The 18,493-nt window shown below is 38.1% G+C and overlaps 3 protein-coding genes across 3 annotated transcripts; 2 read left to right on the top strand and 1 right to left on the bottom strand.

Annotated features, from left to right (window-relative positions):
• Nucleotides 1-741: 741 nt before the first annotated feature.
• On the bottom strand, nucleotides 742-4,175 carry LOC101303270 (cell division control protein 2 homolog). The gene is made up of 8 exons (XM_004288559.1): nucleotides 4,122-4,175; nucleotides 3,851-4,035; nucleotides 3,565-3,685; nucleotides 2,769-2,942; nucleotides 1,997-2,160; nucleotides 1,801-1,888; nucleotides 1,654-1,707; nucleotides 742-1,231 (listed from the first exon to the last, which is right to left on the bottom strand). The coding sequence occupies exons 1-8, from the start codon at nucleotides 4,128-4,130 to the stop codon at nucleotides 1,142-1,144; spliced, it is 885 nt and encodes a 294-aa protein (XP_004288607.1). The 5' UTR covers nucleotides 4,131-4,175; the 3' UTR covers nucleotides 742-1,141.
• A 4,789-nt stretch (nucleotides 4,176-8,964) lies between these two features.
• LOC101298651 (DNA repair protein recA homolog 1, chloroplastic-like) lies at nucleotides 8,965-16,551 on the top strand. The gene is made up of 12 exons (XM_004288544.1): nucleotides 8,965-9,370; nucleotides 9,457-9,532; nucleotides 10,238-10,300; nucleotides 10,421-10,550; nucleotides 10,642-10,727; nucleotides 10,822-10,947; nucleotides 11,258-11,362; nucleotides 11,493-11,549; nucleotides 12,111-12,173; nucleotides 12,252-12,328; nucleotides 13,142-13,214; nucleotides 15,975-16,551. The coding sequence occupies exons 1-12, from the start codon at nucleotides 9,078-9,080 to the stop codon at nucleotides 16,080-16,082; spliced, it is 1,257 nt and encodes a 418-aa protein (XP_004288592.1). The 5' UTR covers nucleotides 8,965-9,077; the 3' UTR covers nucleotides 16,083-16,551.
• A 1,418-nt stretch (nucleotides 16,552-17,969) lies between these two features.
• LOC101302881 lies at nucleotides 17,970-18,451 on the top strand. The gene is made up of 2 exons (XM_004289528.1): nucleotides 17,970-18,173; nucleotides 18,251-18,451. Exons 1-2 carry the CDS (start codon nucleotides 17,988-17,990, stop codon nucleotides 18,449-18,451), a joined length of 387 nt encoding a protein of 128 aa, XP_004289576.1. The 5' UTR covers nucleotides 17,970-17,987.
• Nucleotides 18,452-18,493: the final 42 nt, after the last annotated feature.

The following is an 18,493-nucleotide window of genomic DNA, read 5'->3' as shown; positions in this document are numbered from 1 at the left end:
TCTTCCACGTGGGTGCGATCTGAGGCCTTGAGTTTAGAGTTTAGGACATATGATCTCTCGCTTACAAAACTTCTTCCTATTTTTTTACATTTTAGTTGTAAATATGTTTCAACATATAGCATGTAAAACGGAGTCTCAATTTGAAATAAAAGTGTGGGGCTTCTTATTTGACTCACTTTTCGGTCACATTTTCACATAATTATCGGTCAATGTCTATAACCTTATGTGCAGAACATCTCTATAAAGTTTCATCTAATTTAGATATCATGATTAATTGTAGTCACTGACTAAAAAATGAGCTCGAGGCATTCTTGAAAACGAAATTCAGCCACTCCTCCACATGGGGATAAAGAACAAGAGAGGGCAAGCCATTGCAATTAGTCTAAACAGCATAACTACAAGAACAACTTGAGAAAATATGATCAGTTGTTTAGATGAGGTTTGGACCTCCACTTGTCTATAGTTCACAAACACATACATGCATTGCAAGAAACGATTAGTTAATCCCCTAATTCAAACAAGATCTGTGCCACCCCACCACTTCTCAGAAGTATGGTTCTTGCCTCTTGCCTCCCTCCCTCCTCGGGCTCGCCATTCATTGAGCGATCCCATCCTTTTACTTCCTATACTTCCAAGACTAAAGACTACTCGCTCAATGGCACACACAGACACACTTGCCTATCACAATAATATCAATTTCGCAAAGATATTTAATTATCAAAAGGAACGAAACAACATTTTACAAAGAACATAAAGCAGGGTCAACCTGCTTTGCTTTGCGAAGATTGAAATAATTATAGCATTTTCACAAAACATGTGACATGGGAGCATTTCAAAAGGAAAATCTATCTTTTACATTCCTCGAGGAAAATCGTTCTCACAGGATTATGTATTGCAAATGACAAGCACTTAGAAAATGCCACCATCACATGCATATCTTTAAAAGGAAATAAGAACACAAAACACTGACAGCAGACAGTAATTGATGATAACATGTCTGCTGAAAGCCAAATTGGAACATAATCAGGATGGTCGAGGAACTGAGAGGAAAAAATCACCAGAGCAACACACTATTGTCATTCACACCGAATTCAGGATGCTAGGCTACAGTATAAACACTTGGCACAAACTGAAGACAGAATCAGGGTACAAATGGAATATCTTTGAAGTATTCATGCTCAAGAGCACTCCTGGCTGTAATCCTTTTGCTGGGATCCAAGCAGAGCATTTTCTGAAACCAAAGAGAAGAGATGCTTTAAAAGTAAACATTTTGTATATGAAAAATCAGACGAAGACTACAAGTTACTAGAAGAAACTAACTATATGCAGATGTAATATGGTCAGCACCCTCTACTTCCAGGCTCTATATAAGCCCCGAAGGCCAGAATACTTTCTTTTCTTGTTTTCTAAAATTGAATGTTAAATTTCACCCAAAAAAAGTGGGTGATCTCAGGAACAAGGAGAAAGGGAAATCTACTACAGAACAAATTTGTATATACAGTACTCAAGGCTTATGGCCCTATCATCTTGTCTCCCAGTCGGAACTCAACGATTCCCAGTATACCAGAACAAATTACTAAGTAAGAATGACCAGCGGACTATGTAGCACACTATTAAATCACAGAGGTACATAAAGCTTTTTAAAGAACTTACACAAAGAAGATTGACACCAGCTGATTCAAGATTTGGAACTAGAGTTGCCAAGTCCTGCAAAGTAAAGGATGCTCATTCAACACCTCACCAACACAAAAAGTTGAGAATTCACAATGGGAGTAGATAACCCACATAAAGTAGAAATACCTTAGATGGCCACTTAGGAAAGGAAGATTTAAAGTCAGGCATACTACTCACTCCAGGCCACGTATCCTCATTTGGAGTACCCAAGATTCTTCAGATAAAAAGCAACAGTGTAAGAAATCACAGATTACAGATTCCGCTGCATGTCTTCCCAAAAAAAAAAAGTAGGAAATCACAGATTTGGTTGGGAATCCTTCACCTAAATATCTTGAACAATTCATCAATCTCAGAATCCCCAGGAAATAAAGGCCGTTGGTTTATCATCTCAGCAAATATACAACCCACCGACCACACATCAACTGGTGTAGAGTAATGGCGGGATCCAAGCAATATCTCCGGTGCTCTGTACCAGAGGGTCACCACCTACAGAGATTGCCAACTATTAATAACATAAGCCTAGAAATATTATAAGGACTGAAGTTGCGATCGTTTAGTTTTCCCTGATCTCAAAGTGGTGCAAATAGATAAGAGCACAGTGTAGTCATAGGCAAACAATAAGTCTTTGTATGTCTAAAACCCTACATGCATTGTCCTTTTTCTTTCTTAATGCATCTCTCCTTAAAACATTAGTGAAAGTACCATAATATAAAGCATACTACTAACTTGAATAATTGATTGTTACCAACAAACAACTGTGTTTCAATTAGAAATTACAGAAATTACATTGATCTCACACTAAGTTAGTGATAAAGAAGCTACAGGAATCGCATCTAAAACCGCAAAAGGCCACTATGATTTGTGAATAAAAATGGCTAGGCAAGCTTCCAAGTGGTATCAGGCTTTCACATGGGTTTATTGTTTCTTCAGTAAAGTAGTTCCAGATTATATCAATTTTTTCCTTTTTGGATAATATTGATTCTTCCGGATTATATTATTGGTACAAGCTGCAACCTACTTTGGACAGTTTCCGTTTCTGTTGATTAAAAGTTGCAACAACTAAATATCATGACCTACTAGAGAGACAGTCGTACCTCATGAGTAAATGTCCTGACAGGAATACCAAATGCTCGGGCCAGTCCGAAATCTGCAAGTTTGAGTGCATTAGTACGACGATCTATCAGCAGATTCTGGGGTTTCAGATCGCGGTGAAGAACTCTATGTGAATGACAATAAGCAATGCCTCGGAGAATCTGATACAGGAACAACTGCAGAAAGGGGACATGACCGAATGACATTCTGTTGTACGTAATATTGCAATAGCTTATTATCAGAATCATGATGAACTATATAACAAAGCAAACAACTTCAAGCTTGATAAAGGCAGTAACAACTAGAAGCAAGCATAAACATCACACAACAATGGGTACAGCAAGAAATAAATGACAAATACGGAATCCACAGCCAAATGAAAATTTTCCAGCTGATAGCTTGATAAGCTTATCTGCATGAGTTTATAAGCATCTCCCCCACAATCTTTCTAACCTCCCATAACATTCACAAGGGGCACAATCAAGAAATTGTCTTCATCTGATATGTAATACCAATCTCCCTAAACTGTTTTCACATAACTACTCGGTGGAAACCAATTCTATAACATACGTTTCTAAAGTAAACAATACTTCAATTATCATCTCCAGTTATTTCTCATTCATAAACTATTACATATGTTCATTTATATGTATATCTGTGTAATATATATATCCATTTTCCTTACCACATAACTATAAAGAACATTGACATCAGTAAAATCCTGTGCCACTAACAAAGAGTGGCAGTGGAATCCAGTATAGTTCACAAACAGTCAAAGAGCAGAAAGCAATCACGCACTTTAATTTGGCGGGGATCCTTTGCAAAATCAGGAGTGGAATCCATATGTTTCTTCAAATCCAAGTCAAGGTACTCAAACACCAGGTACAAGCGCTTCTCACTGTGCACCACATCCTGTAACCTGCCAAGCAGACACCCATCAAAACCAAGACATTCCCAAGAAAATGCACCCATCTCAACAGCAAAAAACAACATGACTCACACATAAATCGGAACAAGAACGACAAAAACTATACATATGCTTAATCATTTCATGTAAAATCAAAGCTGTATAATGAGGATATACCTGACAATGTTGCCATGCTGCATTTCTTTGAGGAGAGAAATCTCTCGAATGGCGGTGCTAGGGACTCCCTCATCCTCCTGCTCCAACCGAATCTTCTTGAGAGCAATCGTCTCATTCGTGACACGATCACGCGCCTTGTACACCACTCCGTAAGTCCCTTCCCCAATCTTCTCTACTTTCTCGTACTTGCAATCCAATTCATCACCAAAATCAGACGCAGATTCACACACAAAATCAGCAGAGTTTGGAATTGAAATCAAAAGAGACTAACCTGGTCCATGCTCAATCGGAAAGCCCAAGACTCTCTTTGCTTTGCTTCATCTTGCCCTAAATACTCGTGAGCATGTATATATATAATAAGGCTCCCAGCCTCCCTTTCCGGGTCACTCGCTCACTGTAATTTCTCAAGTAAAACTTGATTTTACTTTTTAGTGTCGAGGCCTCCACTGTATAAGAGTAACACTTTTTTCATAGAGATTAATTAGCGGCTTGAACGAAACAAATTATTATTCATTTACGATCACTTTATAAAGGATGACTCAATTGTTACATGTTACTGCCCTATACAATTTGGTCTAGTAGTTTAAGTCTCAATTCATAACGATTTGGTCTAGTAGTTTAAGTTTCTTCTCATAAGTAAGATATTTATCATAAGTTCGATTCACAATAGACTCATTGTTGTATTTGAGCTGCGTTTGGTCATAAAAAAAAATTTGTTACATGCTTCTTTTTGAAACTAATGTCACCTTGAATCTCATCTTGGATTTTTCTTAACATGGTAAGTGGGATACCATGAATTTGATTCACAATAGCCTCATTGTTGTATTTGAGCTGCGTTTGGTCATAAAAATAAAATAAAATAAATTGTTACGTGCTTCTTTTTGAAATTAATGTCATCTTGAATCTCATTTCGGATTTTTCTTAACATAGTAAATGGGATATCATGAGTTCGATTCATAATAGATTCATTGTTGTATCTGAACTTCGTTTGGTCATAAAAAAAAATAATAAAAAAACAGTTGTTACATGCTTTTTTTAAAATTAATGTCACCTTGAATCTCATCTCGGATTTCAGGCGTTAGGCCGTTGACAAATATTCTCCTCTTGTTGAGACGGAAGGGGGTGACAGGGTGAGAGATATGCTCACTCTTGGAAGCGGTGATGGTGCTAGGGCTGCTGTGTGTGGTGGTTAGTGTAGTCTGGGTGATGACGAGATCTGCTTCATAAGGAGACGTCGGGTGAGATTGTTGGTGTTGGTCGGTGGGAATGTTCTGACAGCGGCCAGATCTTAAGAGTAGGTGGTTATGTATTCGGTCGGATGACCAGGGCACTTGTGTCACGGTGGTTGGGGTCGTCTTCCTTTGATGCATTTGTCAGCTTGTTCGCGGTTGTTTTTGATGCCGAGGGCTGGGACTTGGATTGGGGTGATGACAACGGCGATGGCATGGCCGGCGACAACCTTTCTGCACCAGGATTTCAGCATGTTAGTTCCTTGGATTGGGGAAGTTGAGCCCTAGTTTGGGCTTTGGTATCTTATTGTGTTTAGAGCAATGTGTGCTCGGAACTATTCAGATAAGTCAAATTATACTGACAGCTTTTATTTATTGATCATAACCCTTATTTAAGGCTTTGGTTTAGGTTTTTTTTCATAATTCGATTTTTCCGTACCCCGCGAGAGTGAATTGTGTTTGAGTTGTCTTCCTACATTCCCTATGATCAATAATATGACCACGTTCTTCTAAAACAACAAAAATGTTTATAAGGTTTTTGCAGGAATGCGTAACAAGTTTCTTGCGCCTCTGATAGCTTCTTGGATTTGGAGGGATTTTTGGTTCTTGCTCCAATAGGTCGTCCTCTTTTCTTTTTTGCATCTGTTGTGCTCTGCATCTGTTCTTTATTCACCAGTATCACGAGAGGCCTCAAAAAGATTCAGAGATCAAGCAGTCAGTTTGGTTAGTGGATTTCATGAATAAGTCATGTAGAGGATTGCTTAGCTTTGTAGCTGTAGGAGGTGGCGGTGAGGCACGTTTAGCAACCTGGTTTTATCCAAGGTCCTCACCATCATCAATTTGTTTTGCATCCTCCTCGGTGAAAGAGGCGTCTGAATCACTACAAACTTCCACAAGCACATTCTCCTTCTCCTCATGAACCAATTCACTTTTTCTATCATATACCACCATATCCAAGGCCAAGCATAATGCGGAAGAAGGGTTTTTAAATATACGTGTATCATGGTGCTGTCAATCTTTTCATTCAAACCTTGTTTTGGTGCAGCTTCGTCTGTCCCCGGAGTTGCAGTCTCTTGTCCATAGCATCAGTGCCTTGGTTCTCGATCAGGATCACTTTTGTTTTTTTAGTACCTCCGGCTTTTCTAGGTTTCGGGGTATGGGAGAAGGATTAGGATCCTCTCCTTGGCTGGTAGTTGGCTTTGGTTATCCTTGGTTTTCTATCTCAGCCGTAGATGAGATATCTTAAGGCTCCTACGACTCCACATCAGCAAACTCTATATTAATTACAAAATATTAATGCTGCACAGCTAACAACACTTAAACGCCATCAACAGTGTTAACGCCATCCACAATCTCCTTCTTTTGGCCCTTCACCGTCTTCCTCCATCTTTTGCACTCTGCAACGACCTCTGCAACACCCAAAATCTGCACTTTCCATTGAATCCATCAAACTTGAAACAATGAATTGAAGACCAAAAGAATAAACAGAGACATACAACCAGAAGGATTGAACCCTTGGATATAACAATGAACTACTTTGAGAACTCTTTGAGCAATGTGCATCCGACCCGATCGAAGGCTTGAACCCGTCGTAGGCGATGGGTTCGGACTCATTTCAGCAGATTCCGAAGCTCATCATCCGGATCCACTATGCTTGTATTTAGATGTGGAGGGAGATTATGAATTTGGGTATAGCTCGATTGGGTGTGGACTGGGTTAATTCTGTTTGTACAAAGACTACAAACATATGCTTTCCATATGCTCTGCACAAATGCAATACCTCACACAGACCTTAATCTAATCACAAGTTCACAACCCCAATCTATGGCAAAGCAAACTTACCCAGTTTTCTATTTACCAGTTCACTTAAATCTCACCAAGGATGCAAATAATAATAATTGATAAAACTCAAGCAAACTGCAATGATAAGAAACTAAAACAACCGAGTCCCACATAAACATGATGAAGATATATAGATGATAAAGATTCAATTTGGCAGACCAATTAAACCCATAGATTCTCAAATTCTTGTCGGTGGGTGACTGTAAATATGCATCCTCAGCTCCCTGGGTTTGGCTGAAATTGTACATTCCTATCCCCAGATTCAAATTCGAAAATCCCAATTACTCGTGAATTCCCTAAAACTGAAGTCGAAGAAAGATTGAATCCCGGAGGAACCCTAGTTGCTGGTGAGGTTGTCGTTTGGATATATGGGAATTGAGGCCTCTTCAGACCTTTGAAACCCCAAGAAAAAAAAAAAAAAGAAAGCCAAGACGAAGGAGAAGATAGAGGAGGGCTTAACATTTTGTCCAAAAAAAAAACGATGCTTCTTAACGACGTTTTTCATTAAATTAGTCATTAAATGAGTTTTAGTGGAGTTTTGCTGAGGTGTCATCTTAAGGACCTTTGGATATTGACTGAATGGATAGGATTTAAAGCCAAGGACAAACAAGGAGGAGAGGCGGCCAAGGAGATGATCCTTATCCATGGGACCATGGGAGAATTGGCTGCAGGCGAGCTTGTCTTGTCTGTCCATGGAATTTGAACTTGGTAAGGCCTTCACCTAATCTTCGAGGTCTGAAACCAGGAGGAACACCCTGAACCTGTTTATCCTTATTCACCGATTTGACATTTGATATCCCCAACAGAAGGCAAAAATCATTCTCATGCTAAATAAGCTTGCAATAATCACAATTACCAATTAGTCGTTCATAGAAAAATTGAACCTCTTGTTCATCCTTAGCAGTGCTTTTTATTGATTTTTGTATACATAAAGGCTGCTTGATATCATGAGCAACAAACACCCTAACTTTGCCTTCATTCTCAAAAAGTTTGTCATCCAAGTGGACGAACTTACCAGTAGCAGAGGCGATGTGTTCAATCCATTCCAGTGTCCCAAACAGGGAAACAGGGGAGGAATGTTTTTGATGTTAACCCACAAGTGCAGCATGTGGAGATCTATACTTTTGATCGGAGCAATTCCATCATACTCTTGGAGGACAACAAATTCATACCTTGTTTTGATTTTTGCGAAGATCAAAGGATAGGATGAAACGATCATTCCGCTCTTGGATCTTGAAACTTTTCTCCAGTGTGCCCAAACTCGCCGGAAAAAGCTTCTAAGAAGAAGAAGAAAATTGGCGTCGAGAAAGATCAAGGCTATCATTTCGGACAAGAGCAATTGGCAAAGAATTTGGTGACAACGTCGGTCAATCGACATGGTGATTGATGTTTAAGAATGTAATTTAATAATTCGTAGTAAATTCCATTTTTGCCGTTTGGCAATTCAAAATATAGATGCTAAAATAAAAGACTAATTTCATGTTATCCTTATTAATTTTAGGTCGATCATCATGTTAGTCATTTTTCTTTCAATTTCATCAAAAACATCCTTTAACTCCCAATTTTCATTAGTCGCGCATGTCCAAATCTCTAATCTCCATCCAATTTTTTTGTCAAGTGATGACTTGATATCAAGAAGAAAGTCAAATTCTGAAAGTTACATTTCAGACCATTTTCTCCCTATAATATACACATCTTCGTTCCCATCATAACCCCCTAACCTTGGTGATTTTGGTGGGATTGAATGCAATTTGTCTATTTTTTCTTTTTTCTTTCTTCTTGATATCAAATCATCACTTGATAGAGAAATTAGATGAAGATTGGAGGTTTGAACATGTGCAGCTGATGAAAATTGAAAGTTGATGGGTGTTTTTGATGAAATTAAAAAAAAAAGACCAATATAATAATTGACTTAAATTGATGGGTAAACTGAAATTAATCATAAAATAAATTAGGAGAGTAACAGCTGCTATGGCTACGCTATTTGGTATAAAAGTAAAAAGTTTAGTTTTGCCAAAGAGGCAAAATGTTTCGGGTGTTGAGCTCACAGTTACCATCTTCTCCTTCTTCTTCTTCTTAGCAAACCCAAAACCACTCCATTCCCTCTCTTCTTCTTCTTCCAAAATCATCGTATATCAAGCCCTCAAACGAATCCGATGGGTTTATTGTTCAGAACCAGCAGCTCAAGCATGACGCATTACATGTCCACCCCCACTCCCCTCTTATTCCACTCTTGCTCCCTCCCACAGCGCTTCAACCTTCAATCAATGGCGGCCAAAAGGGTCCGCTCTGAGCTCCAAGTCAAAGTGAACGGTGCTCTCTCCACTGCCGACTCCGACTCGCTCTTCCTCGACCGCCAGAAAGCTCTTGAGGCAGCCATGAACGATATAAACAGCTCCTTCGGCAAAGGAAGTGTTACCAGATTAGGCAGCGCCGGCGGAGCTTTGGTGTATGTATTGCCTTACCCTTTTTGTTTTGCTGCTTTCTTTCTTAGTGTTTTAGGGCACTAGTAAGTAGAGTTGTTGATTTTTGCAGCGAAACTTTCCCCAGTGGTTGCTTGACATTGGACCTTGCCTTAGGTGGTGGCCTTCCCAAAGGGAGAATTGTGGAGGTGTGTGTTCTCAATTCCCATTTTCTTTGTTTTCACGCTTGTGCACTTAGTTGTTTCTTGAATTTCCAGTGAGGTTTCGTTAAAGATAATACTCCAAACTATGTGCTTGATTAGCAACAAGCCTCTCTAGTGTTAGACAACCTACCTCCACACTTACTGCCAGTGATTGACTCTTCCTTTCTCCTGAATACAAAAGCAATTGTAAGGAATTTGGATAATAGAAGACACATACATTTTAGAACATATGGGTTCATCATCCTTCTTTGAGGTGGAATAAGTCTAGGTGGGCAGATTTTCAATTCAAGGACCATCTTGATAGTTATTTTTTTTAATGTAAAACAGTATTGATTACAATCTAGAATATTTAAATCATCAGATGAATGCTAGAGAAATTTAAATTTGATTAAGGTGGTTGAAGATTGGTATAATTGAAGTTGTCTTCTCTCTTTTGCTGTTAACTTGCAAATAAATCAGAGAAAACTTGGGAGTGTTGTCCCAAGGAAGTTGTCCTCTTGTAAATTATCCTATTGAGTATATTGGCTCTTTAAAATTCTTGTTTGTTCCATGTTGCTTTGTTTTAAGAGTTTAAACCCAAACACCAACAAAGTTTATGCCTTTCCAAAGAAACAGTTTAGTGCTCTTCATATTTTGTTTTGTTAGTTTCTTTGATGAAAGGCTGATTTATATGCTTGTGTTTATTACCAGATATTTGGTCCAGAAAGTAGTGGAAAGACAACTCTAGCACTCCATGCAATCGCAGAGGTGCAGGTACTGTATTTGTATGAACTTTCCTTTGGAACCTTAGTTTCCAGTATCTAACCAATTGTTTCTTCAAAATTGTGGTGTTTGTGATGGAACCAAAGTTTTGCTTTTAATGGTAATATGCAGAGGCTTGGAGGAAATGCTATGCTTGTTGATGCAGAACATGCCTTTGATCCAGCATATTCAAAAGCATTGGGAGTAGATGTTGAAAATCTGATTGTCTGCCAGCCTGATCATGGCGAAATGGCACTTGAGAGTAAGATCTTTAACTATGTGCATATTCTGTTGGAACAATGTAAGTACTGTGGAAGTATTCTCGACACACTAATTGATTTTTATCACCTCAGTTGCAGATCGAATGTGCAGATCTGGTGCCATTGATCTTATATGTGTTGATTCTGTCTCGGCTCTCACTCCACGAGCAGAGATTGAAGTAACTGTTTTTCTTTTTCTTTTTGCTGGTAGTTTTGAATGTCAGATATGCAATTTTGCATACAAGTAAAATGACTTCCTGGTCATTTACATAGGGTGAGATTGGGATGCAGCAAATGGGTTTGCAAGCACGCCTTATGAGCCAAGCATTGCGCAAAATGTCAGGAAATGCATCTAAAGCTGGATGTACTCTCATATTCTTGAATCAAATAAGATATAAGGTAACTTTACTTAACAACGTTTCTATGATTTCTTTTGCCAATCATACATCTTGGATTCGTTACTGAGTTTGAGTGCCTGGGTTTAGGCACTTGTATCTGAGCCTTAAATTTCAGATATACATTGTACATGCTTAGATACATTGCAATCCTGTAGATCGAGTGTCTACATCCAAGCAGTTGAACTCAAGTAAGAAACATCTGTTTATATACGGTGGCAATTGTTATGATAGATCCATGGTAATTTATATCCCCTAATCAGAATTCACAAGAACTTCGCTTCCAAATTGAATGATGCTATTCATTTTGCAAGATTGGTGTGTATTACGGGAATCCAGAAGTGACATCTGGAGGAATTGCATTGAAGTTCTTTGCGTCAGTCCGCCTGGAAATACGATCTACAGGGAAAATAAAATCTGTAAGCACAATAGCCACTTTTTCTTCTCGTGCATTAGTTATTTTTATAGATCGATGAATTTATTTGTTTGATCATTTCAATTTTGAGCTGTGGTGTTTGCTCTCTGAGTATACATTTCTATACTTATTAGGTAAAAGGAGACGAGGAAATTGGGGTTCGGGTCCGTGTACGAGTGCAGAAGAGTAAGGTACTTTAAAAAACATCAGAATAATTTCTGCCTTTTTAGGGTTTCTCAAATTTTTTTTTTTTGATAGTGAAGTGCACAGTGGTTGACTTCTTGCTAGATATTTTAGACTGGCTAGAAGTATCTAGACATCTATTACTGGTATAGAGTTTGATATATTGTAGTGCCATTCTTAATTGTTTATGCCTAATTTCTCAAAATTCTTTTTACTGCCTCTGAGCACTTGTCTAACCGCAGTTGCGGCCATGAAAAAAGATTGATCTAAGTTCTAACTGTCAATAATCACTAGATTGCACTTGCATTTTTTGCTGAAGCCTAGAGTTCTCGGGCAAAACCAATTGATCATTTTTTATTCTTCAGATTTGTAAGAACAGTTTCATCTTCTTTGAAGATTCTTTTTTTTGTAATCAACTGCTGTATCCTGATCTACAGATTGTAGTAAATATTCGTGGATGCATTTAGTCATGTCCATGTCCATCATTTTAGTAGTTTATCCAATACTTGTTACACTTCTAATTGATGTTGCTCATTGGCTGAGATCCTCATCCTAAGAAGCTGTTGTAGGTTTCGAGGCCATACAAACAAGCGGAATTTGAAATTGTGTTTGGAGAGGGAGTAAGTAAATTGGTAAGTATCACAACATATTAGACATTCCCCTCTGAAAAGTGTGAAGTGCATTCTTTTTTGACTCTTCTATTTCTTTAGGGTTGCATTTTGGATTGTGCTGAAATGATGGATGTTATAGTGAAGAAGGGATCTTGGTATAGCTATGGGGACCACAGGTTTGTATTTGATTTTCTATTGTCATCTTTGAATTATTTTGCTGGCCATGAGCAATGAAGTGCCCGAGCACCTGTCATTTTATTTAGGAGTTGGAGTCTCGTTTTACTTAGTAATTCATTTATTAATGATAGGAAACAACATTTTGTTAATAGAATGATAATATTATTATTTTTTTGAATCAGTTAATAGAATGATTTTAATTTCCATAAGTGTTGTCAGAATCCTAGGTTTAGCAATATGGACTAGTATAGCGTGAATAAGAAAATCAATAGATTTTTTCGTAGGTCTGTGTTTATAGTTGAACCACCTCCTGACAGTTGAATAAGAAAATTTTTATGTACAGAAGTCTCGTCAGAATCATTGGCAACTCTATGCACTAGTATAGCTTGAATAAGAAAATCAGTTGTATTTTTTCCTTACATCTGTGTTTATAATTAAACCAGCTCCTTACACCTACCTTCCTTAGCCTTTTGTTCCATTCCAGGCACTCGACCTAAAGAACTGCCAATAATGAGGCAGAGTATGAAGTGGATTTTTTTTTTCTTTTGCAATCAACGTATGATATTATGGTAATATGTGATGTGAAATGGCGATATGTGTTCTCCTGCTCTTTGCTGAAACACAGAATGTGATTAGACTTCAAGCTTTTGTTCTTTGGACTTTATTAATAAACAACAGAAGTATTGTCTGTCTTTAACTCTTTGCAGTGTTATTCTTTTCCGTTTCTCTACCACAGACGTGTCTTAAACTCTTTTTCTGTCACTGCAAAACTGCTGCATCTAACCACTGGTACTTTATTGTGATAAAAAAAGGTTGGGTCAAGGAAGAGATAAATCATTGCAGTACTTGAGAGAGAACCCTGTTCTTCTTGATGAAATAGAGAAGGTATGTTCAACCAATAGCTACTATGATCTTTTGATCTCTTGTGCAATACTAGTTTTTTCCCCACTCTTAATCAAGCAATATGTTGCTGCTTTGTGGTCAAAACCTGCATTGTACTATTGTATGGAAGTTTTGGGGTTTTATATTCTCTTTTGTTTTTTAAAGAAACAGCTATTTATTGAGACAAAAAGCAAAAAACAATGAGTCCGACAAGGAGTCCGCTTAAAAAGAAAAGAGAGCATCTACGACTAAAGGCATAGCAGCTAAACTTTTAGAACTAGAACTAAACAAAGAGATTAAACTACAGCTGCTTCATTTATATTGGACAGTGGGACATCATTTTGTTTCATCTTTTTGGTTTAGAATTCATTTATATTGGACAGTGGGACATCAATCACATCATTGTGTTGCATGTTAGGATTTATAGAGAATTTAGACATAGTTTGCTTTGCCTCGACTCTATGGATTAGAATTTAAGCTAACAGCCTTAGTATACCAACAAGAATATTGAGGATTGAGATAAGCATATTTGCTAGTGCTCCGAAGGTTTACTTAATATGTGCTGACTGACTTAATTGAGAATGAGGAAAAACTTGTGCATGAGATTGTTCCTTTTTAGAAGCTTTATCATAGAGATGAGTAGTTATGGTTTAGAGAATCATAGTGGAGGTACTGAGAAGCCATTCTCTTCCTGATAGATGTCCTAAACAAAGTTGCTGAAGATAACCTGTGAAAAGAAGATAGTAGTTAGTAGTCCTTTTAGTACAATGTCATTGAGAGAAATTAGGGACTGCATGCAAATGGCTGGATTTTCCAATATTTATTAAGTAAAGAAGCAGCAGATTTTATCGATAAAAGAAAATGATGCAATCAAAGAAAATGGGACAAAGGTGTTAACAATAGAGAAAAACAACAAATCAAAAAGTTTAATCAAAACCAACTAGGATTCATACTACTCACCGCAAGGAAGCAAAAGCCAAGACTACTGCTGCCTTCCAATCTAGCAGAATTTGAGAAAGATCAGTCTTTGAAGGATGCTGAAACAGGAGCCCAAAAAGCTGACCCACCATCTTAATCTCTCCCAAATTTAGTCCATCTTGCGTCTATTTAGCCTTGAAAAATCCCTGTGATAAATTTCCATCCAGCGCACCTGAATACTGTGATCAGCGTTCGACCTAAATATGTTGAAAGTTAGCGCATAAGGAAATAATTTGTTTTTGTATGTTGTCATTGGTCAGGTTATAGCTTTTTTGCAACTCATAGATTATAACTGCATTATAATCATACCATTTCTAGGATCTGTACGGATGGTTCTATTACCTTTAGTTGGAACTTCTGTTTAAAAAGGGGTTTGAACGAATTGGAACATGGATCTCATATATAGATTAAAAAGGAGGAGGATGTTGGGCTTTGGTTTGATTTTCTTGCAAGTCTTTCTTCAAGGTGTTGATGGGTTAGCGATTCTCTTCCTCGCTTCATTCCATATTCTGTAATTTGGAAGCCTAAAATCCCTCGTTTGGGTTTTTGTTTCGGGTTATTGCACAGGGAAGGTAAATATACCAGTTATTTGGTATGAACAAGAAGCCCTTATGCTCAGTGGTGTATAATGGGTGAATAAAAGGCTGAGAGTGCAAGTCTGTTTTTGCACTGTCCAATGGCATTTGCATTTTGAAAAATACATAAATGAAGGGTGTTCACGGAATGTAACTTGAGCTGTCATATTGAACCCAATTTTGTGATTTAGTGCAAAAGGTACAATTGTTTTGGATCATATGAGCATCTTTTTGGCCTTCAATTCCTTTGGTTGGGAATAAGGGTTTGCAGTTGCTGTTCTGCTGTTTTTCTGCTTGTTCATTGTTCTTTCTTTGGTGGCAGTCTTTTGTGTTTCTTGGAGCTCTTTTCATAGATGTCATGTCCACAAAAGACTTGCCAGCAATGAAAAGAAGGTCATATTTCTTTTTAAGCAATGAATTATATTTCTTATAAAAAAAAGCCAGCAGTCTGTAAAATAGTTTTTTTTTTGGAGTGCATTCTTTGTTGTAGAGAAAGAGTAGATTCGTGGTAAATGTTGAACTTTTAAGTAGCTAGTTCTGTTCAACGTTTACTACTTAGATTTAACTTCAGCCCAGATCTATTGTATATCAGCCCGTAGCATACCATTGATCTGTTTGTTTGTGACTGTCATACAAATTTTGTTAGTATATTCAATTAGTACATCAAGACTTTCTCATAAAAGTTAGTGATCAGTGAAGAACGCCAGTACCACAGCTACCTCAAAGTTTCGTTTGTCACGGTCATACATTTATGTTTGGTATTCAAGACTATCTAGAATGTTTGTACTTTTAATACTATGGAGTAAAGAACAATGCCAATACCACTGCTACCTTATGTGGTAGCTAATGTGGCTTGTCACGTCATTAACGAAAACTTCTGATTAGGTGGTTTTTTAGTGGTACACCTAGCAATCTCATAAATTAATAGTTTTGCATGCATGCACTTGGTTTCCCTTTAAATGGGATAGTGTGCTGACTCTGTAATCTATGGTCATTACTCTGAAATTTCAGTGCTATTTTATTGGGGGAAAACTAGACTTCTGAGGTACAGATAATGATTTTTGCATACATGCACTTGGCTTTGCCGCAAAAGTGGGTTCATGAACTGACCTCTGTAACCTAATAGGTGGTCGATACTATGAAGTGTAAACATACTATGATGCTGTTTTGTTGGTAAGAGAACTTATTAACTTTTGAAATGAACTTGCAGATTGTTCGCTCCACAATGACAGATGCAACTGGACAGGTAGGCTCATTCCATACAAGGCACTTGCCAGTAACACATCAAGATGAAGATGATTTCGAAGATGTCCAATGAGTAGAAACAGATTTTTGGTATTATCACTGTTTTCTACACTGGATTTGGATTAAAGCAGGTACAGTGCTGGGCATTGCAAAGAAACAGCACCAATTAGCAGCTCCATGGTGCCTCGATGTTTGATAAGTTGATATTATAATCTTACCTCCAAGTCCATTTGCAAAAACTGTTGTTAGAGATAGGGGTGGTTCTATATGTACCAAGCAAATGTCCCCAAGTATACTCAGCCCTAGATCAAAGTTTATCAATCTTTTCTAACTTTGTCAAAGAAAGAAAGTACAAACCCAGCCAAAATCCGTACCGCTCGGCTCCATAGAAGCTGCAAGCAATCCAGGGCGGTGGCTCCTCAATGAATTCCTTGTTTCTATTCTTGAGGGAAGCGGGGAAGTCTGTTTCTTGGTTTTTATTCATGTTAATTCAAATGACTACCACTGAACTACATTTATTAACAAGAAAAATGACTTTGTTCTTCGTCTTTTTTAATGTTTGTTCCTCCATAAATCCCCCAACCCACTTTCCGGGCCAAGGTTCTGGAAAGGAAAGCTTGACAGACCACATCTGGAAATCAAACCAATAAAGAAAGACGGAGCGGATTCAGTGCACCTCGGTGCACTTTAACCTTTCACATGGGTCTAACGTGCGTTGGTAAATAAGACGGAGAGATTCAGTCAGATGAAGAGGCAAAAAAACGAAACAACAGTAAAAACGACTGTGGGACCGGGAGGCAGACAGTCGACCCAAACCTAAAAAGAAAATCCATTCTTGCTCTTTGGCCTAATCCCACGACGGCGGCTCCGACGAAGAGATTCGAAGTCTCCGATTCAAACCCACGCTAAATCTGCACTGACTACAAATCAGGGTACGAATCTTTCCCGATCGAGAATTGCAGTCATTTGCTCGGATTCCAAGCTTCAAGAGAACGAACCCACCTTTCGTTCCCCTATTTTCAATTGCAAGGGTCAGGTTGAGCGGGAGCACTGCCTTGTTCCTGCAAAACCCACTCGGAGACTCCTCCACAAAGAGAGAGAAAGAAAGAGAGGTAAGAAGGGTAAATATCAAACTTGTTTTTCTTTCAGTTTCTCTCTGCTTAATCTAGATTTTCAGAGTTAAATTGGCATTCAATTTTTCAGATTTTGCGCGGGCTCTCTTCAGTTCTAAGATTAAGTTATTCTTCTCTCCCTGATCCATGATTACTGTTATTTGAATACTGGGTTGAATTGGTTTGTGGGAGTTTTTTTTTTTCAATTCGAGAGTCTGGGTTTTACTGGGTTAGAAGACTTTTTGATGGTACTACGTCTATGTATTTAGACTGATGCTTAGTTTTCGAATTTTGATTACCTTCCATGTTTAGCTGCGTGTAGATTTAGCTGGGTCTCTATAATCAGATACCTTTTAATCATATCATATGCATCTGCTTATAGATTTGTTATTTGTTTAGCTGCATTTGATTCATGTTGTTTGTTAGTTGTCTTGTTTATACCTCTATATTACCTTATTTGATTATGAATTTGTGATATCATGATATCTAGTCTGATGTAATGAGATAATATATACCCCATGTAGGTGATGGCGTCAAATGATGAGGCCTCAAGTGACGACTCTAGCCGAAGAAATAAGAGAAGAAAACTCTGAGAAAGGTTTGCTGCCAGGAAAGGCGAGACCAATGAATCGACCTACGGTAGTCCTGGATTCCACATTAGTGTGTTTGAAGGTATATCATTGTTGAAATAGGGAGTACCTGCTGTAAAATCTAACGTGTGGAGGCTTAAATCAACAGTGGGATGTTTAGTTACAAATAATGAGACATTGAAACAACAAGTAATTCAAGTACAAGAGTTGGTCTGTAAACTGAAAGTTGGTGGTATTGAAGGTATTGTTAGTAAGGTAATACATGATGTGACGATAATGGGGGCAAACACCATCTATAAGGTTGCTGAAAATATTATCCCTCCCATGAAGGAGAATGGTGAGCATGATTTGGTGGCAGAGATTTGCAAGGAGTCGCAAAAACAGAACTTTAGTCTCAACCCCCCAGTAATGTTGGACAGCGGTAGAAAGCACCGAATCTGTGGGGAAATCCCTGCAAACGAGGTAACATGTTAAAACATTCCTAGTTACCAAAATGGCATTAGCGATATATGACCTATTGATACTGAACCGTTTTACAGGTTGACCATTTGGCAGATAAGAGGGAGACGGACAAAGGAAATGAAAAAAGTGACACAATGGAACAGGCCAGACGTAGAAACAGAAACAAGAATTTTCCTTTGATCGGAAAGATATCACGGAAAGATTCTAAGGTCTTAAAGTTCTTATTTGGGAAGCCAAGGAAAGGAGGACATGAGTCCAGGTCAGTAAAGACATTATAAGTTTTGTGACCTGTATTTAGGATTTTCAGTTGGTCATTCAAT

This window comes from Fragaria vesca, linkage group LG1 (genome assembly GCF_000184155.1).
Source record: "Fragaria vesca subsp. vesca linkage group LG1, FraVesHawaii_1.0, whole genome shotgun sequence".
NCBI lineage: Eukaryota > Viridiplantae > Streptophyta > Magnoliopsida > Rosales > Rosaceae > Fragaria > Fragaria vesca.
Note: the sequence above shows the minus strand (reverse complement) of the source record. Positions and strands in the feature narration are given on the sequence as shown.

Excerpts from the sequence above, each read along its gene's own strand:
- LOC101303270 (XM_004288559.1), bottom strand. Across the intron at positions 3,686-3,850 it reads CAGCATGGCAACATTGTCAG|GTTACAGGATGTGGTGCACA; the intron begins GTATATCCTCAT and ends TCTGCTTGGCAG. Across the intron at positions 1,232-1,653 it reads CTGGTGTCAATCTTCTTTGT|AAAATGCTCTGCTTGGATCC; the intron begins GTAAGTTCTTTA and ends CTTTGGTTTCAG.
- LOC101298651 (XM_004288544.1), top strand. The coding sequence starts at position 9,078 with ATGGGTTTATTGTTCAGAACCAGCAGCTCAAGCATGACGCATTACATG. Across the intron at positions 9,371-9,456 it reads AGCGCCGGCGGAGCTTTGGT|CGAAACTTTCCCCAGTGGTT; the intron begins GTATGTATTGCC and ends TGATTTTTGCAG. Across the intron at positions 10,301-10,420 it reads ATGCAATCGCAGAGGTGCAG|AGGCTTGGAGGAAATGCTAT; the intron begins GTACTGTATTTG and ends GGTAATATGCAG.
- LOC101302881 (XM_004289528.1), top strand. The coding sequence starts at position 17,988 with ATGGGGGCAAACACCATCTATAAGGTTGCTGAAAATATTATCCCTCCC. Across the intron at positions 18,174-18,250 it reads GGGAAATCCCTGCAAACGAG|GTTGACCATTTGGCAGATAA; the intron begins GTAACATGTTAA and ends ACCGTTTTACAG.